The sequence below is a fragment of the Pterocles gutturalis genome, unplaced genomic scaffold (assembly GCF_000699245.1).
Source record: "Pterocles gutturalis isolate BGI_N339 unplaced genomic scaffold, ASM69924v1 scaffold7413, whole genome shotgun sequence".
Lineage (NCBI taxonomy): Eukaryota > Metazoa > Chordata > Aves > Pterocliformes > Pteroclidae > Pterocles > Pterocles gutturalis.
Window position 1 is genome coordinate 9,186 of NW_010117908.1, and position 18,628 is coordinate 27,813.

Here is an 18,628-nt window from a genome sequence, read left to right on the forward strand (position 1 = left end):
TCAGTTTCTGAAGATTCCTTATGAAGTCTTTTAAGTTTAAGAGGTGATTCATTTGTGGACTGTGCCTCATCAGTTCTGACAAGGGCCCTTCACTGACGACTCATGCAAGTATCAGTGCTGGACTCTCCTGACTAGCTGCTATTTATGTGGTAGTCTTGATGAAAAGCCTCTGGGATTTATACATTGGCATAATAAGTGTTTTCAGTTTGCTTCTATATGCCCTTCCTGACCATTCATAACATTGCCTCTGCATTCTTTTTTTTGTCAGCTAACATTTTTCATGCGTTTCTGCATCTTTTGTCACATCTGATTGTTGAGAAGTTGGATAACTGCCTGCCTTTCAATATATATGCCTCTTCTTACATCAAAAATTAAGCAATAAAGTTTTAATAATTTTCACTTTAGTTCATAAATATTTTTTAAACTGTTTTCTTTAACTTACAGGCACTGCATATAGAAGAAAGTTGAGCTAACAAGATTACTCACTCTCCCCAACATCTGACTGAATTAAGTATCTTTGTCAACTATTGTAAATGATGGAAACCAGGTTATTTCACTCCCCACTGCTCAAATCCAGCATCTCCTTGAAACAGGTGAGCACAAGAAATTTGTCTTAAAGTACAAATAATGTGGAAGAAACAATATTAGCTTCACTCGAATGTATGAATGGCTACCTAAAAACCCCATTTGGAAGTTCCCTGTTTGTGAACACCTTTACATTAAAATGAAAGAACATGATCAGCAAATACTGGCCATCTTTACTTTTTAATGATGGATAAATTACTAATGTCTCTATCAATTGCAGGCCAAGGCAAATATTTTCTGTTTATTAAAAATCTGTCAAGAAAGAAATTCTTTACAGTTTTACCTTTTTAAGTTAAAACCATGTCAGAGTTATTAACATCTGTACTTAACTATTAACTTTTATGGATGTCATCATCATAATAAAAATATTGCAGCTAATAACCATTAATTCAAGAACAGCATCACTGTCGGAAAGTAATCTTGGCTGTAATTTTTATACCTCTTTAGTATGCTACTGTCAGGTTTTAAAGAAAGCTGACGAAGTCAATGAGGCATCACTGAGGATTTGAAACTAAAACTTTGGTAGACTTCTACAAGTCTTTCTGACGCTTCAAGTCCAGAATCATACCTAGAAAATTAACATCAACTTTCAGCACAACCTCAGAATAAATAACCATGTAGAACAAAGGTGTTTTTCATCTTATCTGACTTAAAGTAAATGAAGAAGTTAATTTTAAAAAAGAAAGAACTGAGGCAGAGCTAACTTACAAATGTACCTTCTACCCGTAAGAGCCAATATCCTCTGATAACACACAGAACTTGGAATCAGTCAGTCAATCCCATGCAACTATTCCATTGCTGAACGAAAGAATATAGGGTTGGCAATCAAACCCACCTGCCTATGCAACCAGCATGAAATCACAGGCTGACAGAGTAGAAAGGCATTTATATAGCATGAAATAAAACCTACCTGTTGAACATCCTGTTGAAAAACGCATAGCTGAAGTCGCTGGTGCAAACGAACCTTTCGATGCTGCCAAATATTTTCCAGTTGGCGCTGGTGGTGCAGTACTTCATGGATAACATCCAGAACATGATGAACTGCTTTTGAGTAGTTGGCAGTAGCAGTGAGGGAATCAGAACTCCCAGGAGTCAAAGGTCTCTGAAGTTTGTCAAGCAGTGACTTTCCATCTTGGCTCACCTGACCACCAGAAAGGACGAAGAATTACTTGTCTTGCCAAAAGCCTGTTAGACTATTCTTTCATTCCCCACACTCTCTCCCCATTTTATATGTCTTTAAGAATTCGTGGAGCAGTGATGAAGATTTTTTTTATTCCAGGCATGATTACATGCAGCTGTTACAGGGGGGAAGAAAAATTACATATAAATGTATATTCTCCCTCTATGTAAGACAGTTTTAAGTAGTAGCACTCTTTTAAATAAAGCCTGTCTTTTAATTAAGAATGCTTTTCCTTTAAAGTGTTTTTTGTTTTTTAAGTCAAGACTAGCTTAGAATACACTTTCTTTAGTTCTTTCTCTAGTTAACAAAGCATCTAAAATAAGCATTTGCCCAGAATTATCCTTCCAGGAGCACACTCCTCTTTTCACTTGTTTTGAAGGTGAACAGGGAGGTTACTTTCTAAAGGTCAATATTAATTTGATGAATACATTTAGACAAAAAGATATGAACTCAGGCTATGCTTTGATCTGACACAATTTACAACTTTTAAATTATTACTGTTACCAGTAAGACAAAAGTAACCTGTTGTTACGGCAAACTTAAACTTGATTAAATCACTTAAAACCTCTCCATGCAGCACAGGAAGACTCTTTCCAAGAAGTGTTTAACTACTGATGCTGACAAGAAACATTAGTAATTTTTAATTGTTGTCTTCTCTGATTCAAACCACAGCAAAAATATTCAGATTTACCTTGCATGTTAATTAAAGAGCAATAATCCTGTCTTACCTGGTCACAATGTTTAGCACTTGCCAAGGCTGCTGAAAGCACTTTTCATTGCCATTTAACTATTCTCTCACATTTAGCATGGAGCTCAGAGAACTTTTACAATACATTATCATTCAACTATCTGTAAAGAACTTTTCTAATAGCCCATCTAACAGGCAGGAAAATTCATCCAAAACCACAAGACTGGAGTGTAAACAATAGTCTGAATCCATCAAATCAACACTATGTCAGAAACAGAAAATTTGTCAAGGCCTTCCCCCAGTGGCTGTTTTCAACAATTTTCACTAAATCTAAGCACATTTAAAATTTGCTATTCAGTAGTAAAGCAGATCTGAATGAAAATTCTTTTCTAATAATTAGTTTACAAGTGAGTTTACTTTTCAGTTCCAAATTAAGCTTTTCATTTTAGTAATAAGTATCAACACAGAGAATGAAGCTCACTTGGAAAAGTAGCTCCTATAAAGTCAAATCAGGCAGGAAAAAATTATAGTCCATAGTAGTTATTATAATGATGATTTTTTTTCTTTTTTGCATCCAAACCAATTATCTAGTACAAGTCTTTCAAAGACTGCAAGGTAACGGACTTTCATTATCTATCCAGAGTCCATGAAATTTAGGGGGAAAAAAAATAATTAATTGTGATAGCCCCTTGATCCAATTAATTTATTAACTTCACAAATGATCATGCAAATTTCCTCTTTGGAATTAACAGAGTAAAGCTGTCTTCATTCCCAGTGCATGACTACCTTAAGATTTCAGTGAGATATACAACTTCATTTATACACATAGCTTCATTTAAGGCACAGCTACGGGATTTTCAAGCACACCAGTTAGCTAAGCTTGTAAGCTAGTAAGTTACTTTTCTAGTAACATACAGTAATCATCCTCAGTAAAATCAGACTGTCTAGCCTTAAAAGCATTTACTCTCTTTAAAATGACTGTCTTCTACTTTGCAACTAAGTCATGTTGTCAAGACATTGTAATCTAAAATGAATGACAAAGTGTTGTAATTTCCACAGTGTTCCTCTCTCTCCCCACTGTTCATTCATCACAAAATGAAAGGAGCTCCATGCTGTAACAGAAACGAAGTCATACATCTAACAACGATAAGCAATAGCTCGGTAATATCTTTACATAGAAAGACAACTACATCAATCTTCAAAAAGGAATGTGTGTTTAAGGCAAAATAAAACCTTTTGTCCAGAGGAGGAACACAACATGTACATACACATACAACTATTATGTCTGCACCAACTCTGGTTGCTAAAGACAAAGCTATTGCTTTACCAAATGGGGAAAAGTAATGAACTGAAATCAGAAGAAAGGCAAATAATGTTCTGGGGGTTTTTTGAGCAGTACCAATGAAGATTTTGTTAAAATCTCTAGCTATCCTAAAGTCAAAAGCTATAGCTTTGAAATCCTGAACCAACTTTCAAGGTATTTGCCAGAGCTATCCTATAATCCACCCATCTAATTTATTACCATTATGCATCACCAGGAAGCAAACAGCATTTAACATGGTAATCCACAGTACTTATTTACACTTAACAGCAGGCTCTAATTCAGTCACATCCCTGATGAAAACACACAGAAAAAACCCCAATCCAGAACCAAAGAAATCCCACTGTTTTAACTTCAATGCTTTATAATCATTATCCCAGACAGCCCTGGCCTTCTTATTATTCCTTGGTGCAGTCTCATGGAATATGTGCCCTCTCTTCACATACATCTACTACAAACACGCTACATCTCTGTCCTTTGTTTTACAAAGGAATCCTCCCAATGAAGTGAGGTTATAATGAAGAAAAGAAACCATCCTACAAAACACACTCAAGAATGAGTTAGAACAGCTGTGTGTAGTAAGATCACACACTGAAAGTGTGCTTCAGTATGTCATTAGATCAGTTGCCACAGCATGGTGGCATGTATCAGGAATGGGCATATCAGCATGCATTTTACACAAAAGAACTACTCGTGAACTACGGACATCTGACTCATGGTAATAAAGTTTATGCAGGCCCTAAGATGGCAGGTATTCAAAAAATCCAGTTTTGATATACTAACAATAGGACTGATCATCAACACTAATCTAACTCCCCTTTACTGCTAAATGAAACGTGACCAGACTTATGATTCAGTTGCCCATAACAGAGCTGGTTCATCAGAAAGTAGTTTTACCTTTAATGTAATGTATAAACCACAATCATCACTTCAATCCCACATGACCTCCTTTTAAAAGAGTGTGCAAGCTGTGTCTTAAGCTATTCTGTGTCCACTGATAATTTTTTACCATGATTTAATCAAATGCATAATTTCATGCAATTTCATTAGAACAGAAATTGCTGTATTCAATCCAGAATAACTGTAGTCCAATTTAACAGCCAAAATAATGTGATGAGAACAACTCTGTAAAAAGAAAGCAAGAAAAGCTCAAACAGGAAATACAGAAAATACCTGTTAGCTAATAGCGAAGTTGACAACTATTTGATTTGCTTGAGACAACTAAAGCACATGAGAGAACTCAAAATTAGAAGAAAAATTATACTTTAGTCATCACTTTCTAGGCCACCTTCAGAATAAGCATTTTTTCTTAAGTTGTAAATACAACTATTAGAAATACTGAGAAATATTGTTACTTCATTGTGTGCCGAATCCAAGGCTAGAGCAACAGCACAGGATATGCTAATCTTACGAATGCTGACTATATAGGCATGTTGGCTCATTTAAGTGTCTTTGAGCTTGGCAGAACTAAGTATATAACTTAGGGCTTATCAAGTGACGTCCTTTGACAGTTAAGCCTTTTTTGTGAGTCAGGTTCAGAGATGGATTTTCAAAACACTTAAAGCAATCCATGCCAACAGAATACTTTCCCAAAGAATACCCAGCTGGCATCCCTTCGAGTAAGTGTTTCAATGATAGAATCATACTGATATTAAAATGCAGTAATATGCAAATGTAAAATAAAATGTACTTAGTACACTGCATGGATTGTTTCTACCACACATGGTCCCGTCTTGCCTTTTAAATTTCTTTTAAAAGAAATTAAGAGGAAGACTTAACTTTTGAACAACAGTAGTGAAGTCCAATATACTACATTTAAAAAGAAGCCTAGCACTTGAGTTTCCAATTAATGCACTGTGCAACAAGTGATGCCAGTTCATGACCCAACCTTAATGGTACAACATTTCATCAAGTCAGCACGCTAAGGAAACAAAGACAACACCGACCTCAGAGTAAGCCAAGGTAATATGCTCGTATATCCCTTGATGATGATGGATAGCATCTTCCAAATCTTGCAGTTCTGAGGGAAGCTCCACCTCACCACATGCTTTACACCATGAGTCCACATTGCTCATGTACTGCAACAGGGAAAAAACATTCTGCTTAATTTTGGGTTCTATCAGTAAGCGCACGCATGTTGGTAATATACAAAAGGACTGGCATCTGTGTGACAGCCACTGAAAAGACCTTTTTAAGGGAAAAATGTTTAATGTATTTGTCTTCAAAAGGACCTAAATGAAGTTTATATCAGAACAGAAACAAATATTCAAATCTGACCATACTTGTGCTTTTAGTTATATGGAACTCTGAGCTGTTCACAGGCAGACAGGCTTAGTTGTATGTTGGCAGCCTTCACAACCAATTAAACTGTTGTAAATACTGATGTTTTAAGTTTACTTTTTCTCCTTTTCTTGACTTTGCAGCTAGGAAAAAGTTTACTTCACCCTGCACCTATTATTTCAGATGCTATAAAGCCAGTTAAGGTCTTGTCTACACAAAGAGGTAAAACATGCTACAACTTTTGAGTCCAGGCCCTCAGCTCTTACCCATCAATGCCCTGTGCAGATACTCATGGTATCATGCGGTATCACCTCACCTTTTTTCAGTCTTCAGAGAAAACCAAGTTACTTTAGATGCATGTGCACACGCACACAAAGAATTAATGACGAACTGTTCACTGATACACTCCATAGTTGTCTTTTGCTGGAGAGAGATCATCAAGGAGGCAAAGCAGCATTAGAGCACAGCAAAATCACGCGTCTCTCCCCAAAGCACTAACTTCCACGTGCAGAGAAGCACTAAATCCATTTGGCAAGCTACTACAGCAGCAAGCATGTAAGGGATTTACAACTTAAGCGAGGGTCTCTTAGGACTGATGCTGAACTTTGAGCACACAGCTATGTCAGCATAGCAGCTCAAGTCAAGCCTTTCAGGAGAAATTGAAGATACTGCAACTGAATCTCTTCCGTGGACAATTTAAGTTATCTTCGAAGCTTAAGCTGTCTTGACAGACAAGAAACTGTCATCACAGCAGCAGAAGTTCTGTCAACTTATTTTTGACAGCTAGGGGGCATGATTTTATACCCTCATTATGCTAGGAAAGGAAAGATGAAAAAAATATTTATTTTTCTAGAAGATTTCATGGCTGTTAAACTTAGTACAGCCAAGTACATGTGGTATCTGTAAACTAAATTTTTCATCTATTCATGTGAAGTCCCAGCCTCAAAAGTTTTAAGAGATTAAGCCATTTCTCTCATCATACATATCGTAATTCCTGGAGCACATGTAAACTTTCGAGGAAAAAGTAATCCACAGACCATTTCTGGTACACCATTCTTGTTTGAAAGCTGGGAGGAACGGTGAGAGTGTACTTAAGACTCTTATTTAATTCTCCTTCCATCAAAGGACAATTAAAAAAAATCTCTAACATTAAGCAGTGAAAATTAAAAGAAGCCCCATGCAGGACCACAGAGCTACACCTCTAGCACCAGTCAGCAGGCATTGATAGCTGGGTGCAGCCTTCACTGTGTCTGACAGTAGGCAGCAACACTTACCTGTCACTTGCAAGGGAACACGTGCATTTAAAAAGGGTGTATTATTTCTTTGGCTGCTTATTTTTAATCATCTTTTTATGTAGGTCAAGCATCACCAGCCTCTAAAGGGATCTCTATAGGGGCCATTCCTCTTATTCCAACCCCTCTTTCCTTGAACTCCCTCTCCACTGTTAATGAAACACCTAATATATCACAGCCAGGTATCTTACAAAGCAACTGTGACAATCCATCATAGTTAATCATCAAATGAAAACCGCAGAAGGAACAATTAAAAAGCAAATTAAACCTAGCAGATGCTGCACTATTTTCTCTCATTCTTCTCTTTCCTCCTGTTTACACTTACACTGAAGAAGGTGACACTGACCCTTGCCACAGTTGCCCAGCACAAACACACAAAATTTACTCCTCTGACTTCTGGTGAACATCATTTTCTTATGAAAAAGGACAGCACTTCACTCAGGGTATACTTATCTGTTCATGTTTCATCATCTCTCTCTTATATGTATGTCTGACAGCACTTAAATGTAAATGCAAGCCATCAGAAAAGCATCAATACTGATAAGATACCACACTGTGTCTATCAAATGCTTCTAGCAACAGTTTATGTAATTTACCTCAGTGTGTTTGCAGACAGTTAAACCACTGTCACCAGTAAGATAATGAAAAGAAACACGCATTCGCATCTTAATAAATTCACATTTCTAATTTCTGAACATTCATGAAGTTGACTATCTGTGTAGTAAAATCGTGGAAAAAACTTCTTAAAATAAAGTGTGCTGCCTCTCTCCATTTCTGCAGTTATCAGCTCCCAAGTGGTTCCTTAATTTATTCAAAATTAAAGTTATATCAGATGTGAGACCTTTTCTTGGATCCAATTTAGCAAGGCAAATGGAAAGAAAAGGATCTACAGCAGCCATACAGCACACCAGAGCTTCAGTCAGCCATAACCATCCAAGAACCTCTGCTCTCCAAATTCACCAGAGATGCACAGAGCACACAGTCTATAACATGAATGGGTGACTCAACAGCACACACACAGCAGCTCCTTCAGAACTGAATTCCCTGGAGGGGAAAACATGCTTTCACCATCAAGACTATTAACTTGGGGATATTCATTCCTGTTTCCCCTACAAATACCTCTTCTCTGGCAGTTATACACGGTTAATGACTTCATTAAAATAAGTGGTATAGGCCTAAAGCTAAATTTTTTGTTTAATATAGGAGGAATCTCTCATGGGATACAAAGTAAACATCTCCCACCACAATTTTAGATTCAGAAGACAGCTAATTAACTTCACAATTTTCAGGCCAGTTCAACTTAGTTTCCTATAAGCAATTACCATGAGTTAAGTCTGGACACTCAAGGACCGATGGGGGTGGAGTGGTGAGGACAATAGAACAACTGATGACTTCTGAATGTAGCAAAGGCATCATTACCGATACTGACCATACTAAATTTTTCCTTTCTTTCTTTCAAATGCTTATGTCCACTTCATTTTGATTCATATATCTAACTTGGATAAATTTTATTTTCCATTGATACGAGCAAAGCATTTTGTGGAGAATATAAGGGCAGTGGGCTGTTCTGAGGTGAACAAGTTTTTGAGTATCAGCTAAAATCGGCAGAAATGAGTGCTCTGTCTTTCTTGCCAACTCTCTTGTACTTCTGTCTAAGTCAAAAGCTGTGTGTAGTAAGAGCACCATTCCAGCATGGGAACTTTTGTGGGCGCCCTCCCCATTCACTAACCTGTTCAGCTTTCTGATGGAAGATAGAGGACATATCCAGTAACGTGCTACGTTCATCCAAGGCTGCAGCAAACGCCTTCCATTCTTGCTCCAACTGACTAGCAATCTGTTTTATTTGCTGTGAAGCATAATGACCAGACTCGACCAGGCGATTTGCTACTGACATGATGCGGTTTATGTTTACATACACATTCTATGGAAAAGAAGAAGGGAAAAATTAGTGGAAGTTAGCAGACCACTTAAACACAGAGGCATACTTCCATAAAATTCCTTGTCATTACAGTACTGCTTAACAGACTGGTTTTATTTGCCAAATGCATGTATGTCTAACTTTGGAATCTAGGTGTACAATGTAATAGCCTGTCTGTATGACTGACAAGGGAGAAGGATAACTTGAAATGACCAGAGAGTCTCAAGCCAACATTAACGGTCAACTTAAAGTCATATTATATGAAGACACATTATTATAATGAAGGGGAAAAGCCAACCATACTTTTCAACAGCCTCAATAAGAATGTTTATGGACATTCAAGTTACCAAGACATTTGGACACACATTATAGGAAATTCAAAGTATAATCAGTAAGTACTTGATCTATCCATGGCATGCATGTGTGGAACATCACTCTACAAATCTTTACATCGACTTCTGAAAGTATTTTTACTTTTGAAGCAACAAAACACAGAACTTTGTATTCTAAGGACTTCAACAGTTTTAGATTTTATTTTCCTGACACCATACTGCCTCAGAGCTAGAATGGAAAACTAGACAAATAAGGCCAAAGATCAGGAAGACTGTCTAGCATACTGGCATTACTCAGTGATGGCTCTTAGTCACTCTAATTTTCTTTCCTTTCAGCTCACATACGCATTTTAGCCTAAAGTGTCTAAAATCTGTTCCTGTTCTGATCCTCTATGAACAATATTTTTCAAAGGAAGCAATCAAGTGTTCTGACTACTGCAAAGCCAGGAACAAGAACAACTTCACCACCAAAAGGTTTCAGAACTATGTGTATATAACGCTGAGTCAACGCTTCTTTCAATTGGGCTGACTCTCGTACAGCTAGAAGTTCTTAGAATCACAAGACTCTTGAGGTGGGAGATCATCTGGTCCAACCCCCCTGCTCAAAGAAGATTAAATCACAGCAGGTTGCTCAGGGTCACGTCCAGTGGGGTTTTGAGAATCTCTATGGATGGAGAGACCACAGTCTCTCTGGGCAACCTGTTGCAGTGTTTCTTATCTTTAAATGCAATTTCTTGTATTTCAACTTGTGCCCATTACCTCTTCCTCTGTTACTGGATACCATGGAGAAAAGCCTGGTTCTGTTTTTTTTACTTGCTCCCATCAGATACTTTTTATACACATCCTAAGCATCCTTTACACATCCAAGATCCCTCCTAAGCACTCCTTTATCCAGCGTAACCAATCTCAGTTCTCTCAGCATCTCCTTGTACAACGCAAGCATGCCATACAGGTACTTCAGAGAAGAACTTGGTCATGGTGACTTCCCAGAAAGGGAATGAGAGCTTTCCACATGATGTTGTCCTGTAGGGACATCCTAATTCGTGTGTGTACACTTGGAGAAACCCCAGTTCAGCCCTGTTTTATTGATTGCAGTGTCCCTTTTGTTCACATCACAGCAGACTCTTTGCCTGCCAACCCAGTCCACCACTTCTCACTTGATTGCTGGTCCTCCTTCTCCCTCTCCCACCATTCTCACCCTAAAGCTCTTCTTATACAGGTTGTCCAGCCTGCTGGCAAAGATACTTTTGCCCCACTTAGTCAAACAGCAATCCTTGATCCTCAGAGAGGGGGTCCCACAACTGTAGAAACCAAAACGCCATTGCCAACTTCATCTGCGTAACCAGTTGTTGACCTGCAGGATCCATATACCCTCTCACCAGCAGGATTAAGAAGAAAACCACCTGGGCTCCCACACCCGTGACCACTGCCTCTGGAGCCATGTAGTCATCCTTGAGACTTCCCAAGTCACCCCTGGCAGTATCTCTGGTGATCACATGGAAGAGCTGCAGGGGGCAAGAGTCTGAGGGTTGGACAAGCTCTGGCAGCCTTTCCACAACATTCCACATATGAGCCCCCAGTAAGTAGTAAACTTTGACAGAGAATGAGCCAGGTTGGCAGATGGGAGTGTCCCATTACTATCACTTGCCTCTTCCTTTTGGTACTCCTGTGTGGCTCAGATTCAGATGGCACAGGTGCTTTATTTGACACCTCCCAGCTCCTCATCAGCCGTGAGGTCAGCGAACCTATTCTGTAGATGCAAATCTTCAGGTGGAGCAGAAACCTCTCCTGAAGCCCCAGCCTTAGCAAGAGGCCACAGGCATTCCCTGCAGCCCCAGACCTGCAGAGCTGTGTCCTCCTTCTGGAGCTCCCTCTGGGCTGGGACCTCTGACATTACAGGGATAGTCAGTCCAGCAGTAGCTGGGGACTGCACCTGGGGGCACATCACCACCATTGCCAAGGACACGGAAGCCATTCCGATCAGCACTGCTGCATTACCGTACATACAGGAAGTACACAAATGTCCTTAGTACAACTATTTTCTCTCACAATGCCCTTCTGCCAGAAGCTGAAAAGACACCTTACAATATCTGGAAAGCTCCTCATTGCAGAATTATTCCCTAAAGGGAGTGTACATATAAAAAAGTATTGCTCAGCAAGGCAACACAGATTAGTAGCATAACACAAGCTGTAGCACACTTTGTCATTCTTTGGTGTGTGCCTGGAAGGCAAGTACACGGGAGAAATACAGGTGACAGCCTGCCAGCTTAACTGAACTTCTATCACATTCAATACAAAATAAAGTTGGCAGATCCCCTGGAGGTTCTATTTTATTTCCTGATTTTCCCAGACCTATTTAGAAAATGTTTTTTTAGCTCTAAGATTTTGAACAGTAGTTTTCTGACACAGAGACTATTAAGCATTCAGTATTAAAAACAACCACCCCACTGACATGGTCCATAAGCATCACAACTGGCACCTCTATACAGACTGTATGAGTTTGAATTATCGTCTGTGATGGAAATATTTTAGCAATGGAATTTTCAAATTGTCTGCCACTTCACAGACAAATCGCCATCAAGACAAGGTGTAGCATTAACATATGAAAAAATACCTCCTTTAACGATTTAAATGCTTTCTAACTTTTCTTCTCACTCTTGCAGCTACAGTAAAACTCTCAGTTTGGGAATACAAATTTCAAAGATTGAGGGCTGGAGAACAACTAAAGGTATCACCTCTTCCCTTGAAAAAAAATTAACTCACCTTTATCATCTTTTATATCATTTATCATTTATCTTTTTTATCTTGTCTTATCATCTTTTTTCCTACATTTTTCATGCTGGACCTGGGAAATCTTACTGCAAGATTGTATAGTCCAACACCAACACCACCTTCTTTCCTCTCTTACTTTTCACTTATCTTCATTTTCTCATAGTAAATGCCCATGCCTTCAACCCCTCCTTACAGCCACGTCCATTTCACCTAGATGTTTCCCCATCACAGATTTAAGTATGGGGCTCTAAACTGGACCTAGTTTTCTAATAGGACCAACTGAATCAGAGCAATTTCTTTACAAATCGTAAGTTCAGCATCTCCAGTAAGTATCAAGAATTAAATAAGATTTGCTGGTTTCACTAAGGGCAAATCATGCCTGAACAAATTTGGTGGCCTTCTACAATGGGGTTACAGTGTTAATGGATAATGGAAGAGCAAATTACATCATCTACCTGGACTTGTGCAAAGCATTCGACACTATCCCTCACAACATACTTGTCTTTTAAACTGGAGAAGCATGGATCTGATGGAAGGACAACACAGTAGATAAGGAAATGGCTAGACGGCTGCACTCAAAGAGTTGCAGTCAATGGCTCAATGTCCAAGTGGAGACTGGTGACAAGTGGTGTTCTGCAGAGGTCAGTATTGGGACCAGTGTTAACATCTTTGTTGGAGAAATGAACAGTGGGATCGAGTGCACCCTCAGCAAATTTGCTGACAACACCAAGCTGCGTGGTGCGGTCGACACACTGGAGGGAAGGGATGCCATCCAGAGGGACCTGGACAGGATGGTTGGATTTGATCATCGTTGACGTCTTTTCCAACCTTAATTATTCTATGATTCTATGATTCTATGTCATAACAGGCTTGAGAGGTGGGCCTGTGAAAACATCACAAAGTTCAACAAGGCCAAGTGCAAGGGCCTGAACGTGGGACGGGCCAATCCCAAACACAAATACAGGCTGGATGGAGAGTGGATTGATTGAGAGCAGCGCTGAGGAAAAGGAGTTGGGGGTGTTGGTTGATGAGGAACTCAACAAGAGCCAGCAATGTGCACTCACAGCCCAGAAGGCCAACCGTATCCTGGGCTGCATCAAAAGAAGCGTGATCAGCAGGTTGAGGGAGGGGGTTCTCCCCCTCTACTCTGCTCTCGTGAGACCCCACCTGGAGTACTGCATCCAGCTCTGGAGTACTCAGTGAAGGAAAGACACGGACCTGTTGGAGCAGGTCCAGATGAGGGCCACAAAGATGGTCAGAGGGCTGGAGCACCTCCCATATGAGGACAGGCTGAGAAAATTGGGGTTGTTCAGCCCAGAGAAGAGAAAGCTCTGGGGAGATCTTATAGCAGCCTTCCAGTACTTAAAGGGGGCTACAGGAGAGACGGGGAGTACAGTGATAGAATGAGGGGTAATGGTTTTAAGATGAAAGAGGGTAGATAAAGATTAGATATTAAGAAGAAATATTTTACTGTGAGGGTGGTGAGACTCCAGAACAGCTTTCCCAGAGAAGCTGTGGATGCCCCATCCCTGGAGGTGTTCAAGGCCAAGCTGGGTGAGATTTTGGGCATCCTGATCTAGTGGAAGGTGTCCCTGTCCATGGAATGTGGGTTGAAATCATCTTTAAGGTCCTTTCCAACCCAAACTATTCTGATTCATTTCAGTAACAACACTGTCTATTTCTTTAGTTCATGATCCAATGACATGAACATAACTGTTGCTGTATTAATACCTCACCAGCTGATTGCCTTTTAAAATCTGTTTATTTGCTTCTTCCTTTTTAAGGGTTGCACATCTAGACTATTCTATTTCATCTTCTTGACTTTGGAGTGCCCCTCAGAAGCTTGAAATAGCCTGATCTCATTTTGCCTTTTCAGTCTCTTCTCAGGTTGGTCACATCCAGACACTGTGTCTAAGCACTAACTGCTCTGGCACCAGGAAGATTCCCTTATGAATGTGCACTCAAAAAATATCCTCTCAGTCTGACCAGGATCCACAGCTGTGCATTCCCTGAACTTCAAGAACACCACAAATCCATGGTTTGCTTAAACTATGGTTATTCAGAACTACCAAAAACTTGACTGAGTACATTTTACCTATTCTACTGCCCTATCCTCATTTTGGGTCTTGTCTTTGTCTATTAAGGATGCTAGATTAGTTGGACAGTTGATGAATTCTACCATTTAACTTTTTGTTTATTTATTTTCCTAGAAGCCCTGCTTGAGCAACCTGTTAAGGTTAAAAAACAAACAAAAAACCACAAAACAGACATGTTCCCCCGGAAGACAGAAGAGCTATCTTATGATTATTCACCATTCTGCACAGTCTTTTGTGAAAATCTGCATTTCAAGGCAATCTGAGAAAGAATGTACAACTCACAACCTATGATCTTGCTCTCATTAGCTGAAGTCTCAGAGGACCCAAGGGAGTCTAGAACTCATATGGTGCTTAAGTCTATCTCAAATGACAACTCTGTATGGTTACAAAAATATATTTAAAATAAAAGGCAGCTCAGGAGTGAAAAATATCAGTAGCAAAAAGGAAAAAGTCACACCAGCTATCAGCCAAGCTGATTTTATTTCACCTAACCTTCTTAATGTTTTAATCTGTACCAGTCCCCGTGGCTGGATTTAAGCAAGCCAAGCCAGTACGTCATCTTCGTAACTTTTAACTCCAGAAATGCAGCAAGATTCAAGCATTATGTTCACGTTTATTTTAAACTCCCAAAAATCTCACCAGTGCTCATCTCTGGCACTCTCCTTCTGGATGACATTAATTATTTGATTACTACCTTAATTAAGTGGCCTAGTATATGCAAACAGCCTGTTCCGAGAACAGTACTAATCAACTTAGCAATATGTTTGCAGTTAACATAAGATTTTTTTGGCTTATGGCTAATAAACATAGCTTCTACTGATGGTCCTACCAGCCTTGAGACAAGTAGTAGTCATAGCATGCCCTTTAATAGTAGCCAGTGCCTGTGTCACTTTCCAATCATTTTGACCCTCACCTGTGCAGTGAAGGGCACAATTAAGCTTTAATGAAAGCAAGGCCATTTGTTCTAGCAAGAATAACAGAAGAAAATATTCAAGTACATAACATCACCCTCCTCCTCACCCATATTTCATGACTGCTTTTGTTTCCTTGTGTCTCAGAAAGTGTATGGAAAGCAACAGGAAAAAGAGTGGACAGACACAGATTCAGTCTCCCCCATTCTTGCATGGAAGACTGACTAATCATATAATCATGAGTACTTTGTTTTTGCAGTTCAAAAACTAGACAGATAGGGTTTTTTATTCGCAACTCCTGTGATGCCTGATTTGCAAGCTTCTCCCTTAAAACATACTAAAAACTTGTTTTGAGAAGTGAAACATTGGTTTAGTCACCAAGAGGAACTTCAAGCTGAAACTGCGTATTGCCTAACTCCAATAAATCTCAGGACTTGACAACAGCAATTTACTGTTGCTGAAAGCAGGCCTTTTAAATGGTACTGAAAAACCATCCTCATCTTTAGAGAAGAGAATCATTATGAGTTTATTTTTCCCCACAGTCAGGAAAGATAGGATTTACGTGCTCTGTAAAGACATAGCCTTGAAATTTAGCAGTGCACAGTCTCTTGACTTCAGTAACAGCAGGTCACGTACATACAGCTGCACACATGAACTAACTTTCAGAAAGCAGCCTTTCTAGCCACACAAACCTGTGTCTTAAGCAATGGTAACCAAACCTATGTCCATCTTCAATGTGCATCACTGCACTGACACAGCTTTTCTCTGGGACAGTTTCATTGCAATGAGAACCAGTCTGGGCATTAAGCTTAAGACTTCCATGAACTTATTCCTGTTACCTTGAAGTGCAACCACATGAGCCTTTCACATACTGAACAGACAAGACTCCTAGACATATCGCTTGCTAATGGAACTGCTGAAAGTACAGTTAAATTTCTTCCCCCAATGTATTCCTCACCTTTTTGTTTTACAACATTTGGTTTAAACTCCCAACTACTTTGTGCTGTAATACTGAAAAGTAGATTCTAAAAATGACAGAAAGCCATTACAAGGAAAAAATAAATATCAGCAAATCCTCTTTGTCTTTGATGTAACCAACTCCTGTTCATGATAGGAACTAAGTAGCTTTCACAATGGTTTACATCCAGGTGGCTCATTTCAGACGTGAAGACCAGATTAAAATTGTGGCATCTCACCCAAAGGCCGTCACTCTCTCTCACCCAAGTTTGGCATAAGCAGCTGCAGAAGTTGCCCTCCTGCACCTCTCAGAAAGCCAAACTACTACTCGGGAGGAAGGGGAGATGGGTGAGACAGCTAATGACAGAGGGTAGCACCTGCTGTGATGGGGGGCATGTGCCCTGTGGCAACCACAGTTTGTTTAGAAAAGCAGCTGCAACATCAATTATCTGGGTTAAGCTGCGAGCAAGAGGCTGCCTTTAGCTGCTTGGGCAGCATTTCTCCTTTGAACAGCCCTTCCCCACCTGAAGTAAGCCTAAGGAAACTGCCTGGAAAGCACGATCTACTAGGGTCTAATTAGGGCCACAATGAAAAGCCTTCAACTCGATTACTGAAGAGTTACACTGACAGTAACAGTGAACAAACAGTAGCTGGTGAAACACAGAGTGTATGTGAACAGTGGTCAGGGAGAAGCTGAACATGCTGACAGGAGTTAAGATTGCCTGACATCTTTCCGGTTAAAATCTAATGAAAAATAAAGCCTGACAAAATTCAATCAGCTCACTTCATTTTTTCGTGCTACATTCAGTCTAATTTTTCCCCCAATCTACATGTAAGGCTTTTGCCATTTAACCACATAAAACCCAGAAAACCTGAATGCTGGTTACATCAAAACCAGGCACTGATCATTTTGAATTTGTATTTTCCCATTCTGTGTCAAAGAAACCCTTTTCTTGGGGGCTATGCTACAGAAACACATTGAAAAACTGCAGCTTGTTTTTCCTGTCTTGAATATTTGGGCTGTCTCTTTTGCCCCAAATTTAAGCTGGTCCTTGCACGCTTCAAGTAATCATTGTACATGCTGAGAAAAAGTCCTTTGTAATTAATGCATATGACTACTACAGGCAAAACAGAGATTAACAGCAAAAGACTAACAGCAAAACCAGTGCAGGAGGGATTATGCCACATCACTCAAGTGCTTCCTGATGTTGATAGCACATGAACAGTATGGACATAATAAAAAAAAGAGTCATCCAATTTGAAGAAAAGAGGACAACAGTGACTAATACCAGGACAGGCTTACAAAAGATGAATAATTTAACCTTTAAAGTACAAGCCCCAGAATTGCCTGGAAGGCTATCCAAAATTACTAAGTTCCAAAAGTCATCTCATGTCAATGACATCCACTGTCCTTCTGTGAGCTTCTTTCTCCTCTATTTCATATGCAGAGCAATGAGGTACCCCATAAAGGAGCAATTCCCTGTGCCTGTGGAGTGAACCTATACCTTCCAAACCTAATGGTCAAAGTTACAACCATATATGATGTTACATAGCTTCATTACAACGTTCCTCAGCATTTGCTTTACTCTTTTAAAATGTTCATATTGATTTTTAATTTTTTAAACTTTTGCAAACATAGCTAAGTTGCAAAACAAGAAAATGTACCTTATCTACTTATGCCTCCTATTGCCTTAACTCTAGCAATACCATATGCAACAGCTGCCTTACTAGTCCTTCTGTGATTTCAGCAAGATGTGTAACCTAGGTAAGTTTACTTTGCTGCTCTCTCTTTCCACAGTTAGTAGTCCTGTCCTACAAAAGCACCCTCTTGCAAGAGCTGATTGTTTCGACCATACTTTAATTCAGTTCCCATATTTGGGCTGCCAAGGATGTTAATTTCCAACAAGAGTGGTAGTGTTCTTCCTTCATTGATCTGACAGCCAGGAACTGGATTTAGGCCCAGACTCCCAAAATTATTTAAACACCTCCAAGACTCCTAGCCAAAAGGACCTAAAATGTACTTAAGAATTTAGAACTCCATGTCCAAACAGGAATTTATGAAACTGAAAACAAGCAGCTTTCACTCACTGACAGTTAAAATACAAACTTTTAATTACAGCCTACTAATAGTTCATCCTAAGATCATATTTGAGAAAAAAAATTGTTGGGTTTAGCTCCATTTTACTGTGCCAGAAATGAGAAGTGTGTCTTCTTAAAAACATGGAAAATTATTACACCAGGTTCCGCTGTTGATCACTACTTCTCAGAACTTTTTGTCTGAGTTGCAATCTACTCA

General features: G+C 39.4%; 1 protein-coding gene across 1 annotated transcript in view; it reads right to left on the reverse strand.

Annotated features, from left to right (window-relative positions):
* Positions 1–18,628, reverse strand: part of LOC104463592 (triple functional domain protein-like) — a gene marked incomplete at its 3' end in the record, with an annotated part of 42,253 nt that overhangs the window by 5,778 nt on the left and 17,847 nt on the right. Inside the window, exons 7-9 of the mRNA XM_010075979.1 lie at positions 9,076–9,267; positions 5,721–5,852; positions 1,496–1,726 (exon numbers count right to left, since the gene is read on the reverse strand). Of these exons, the coding sequence (XP_010074281.1) occupies positions 1,496–1,726; positions 5,721–5,852; positions 9,076–9,267 (555 nt within the window). The remainder of the gene's footprint in view (positions 1–1,495; positions 1,727–5,720; positions 5,853–9,075; positions 9,268–18,628) is intronic.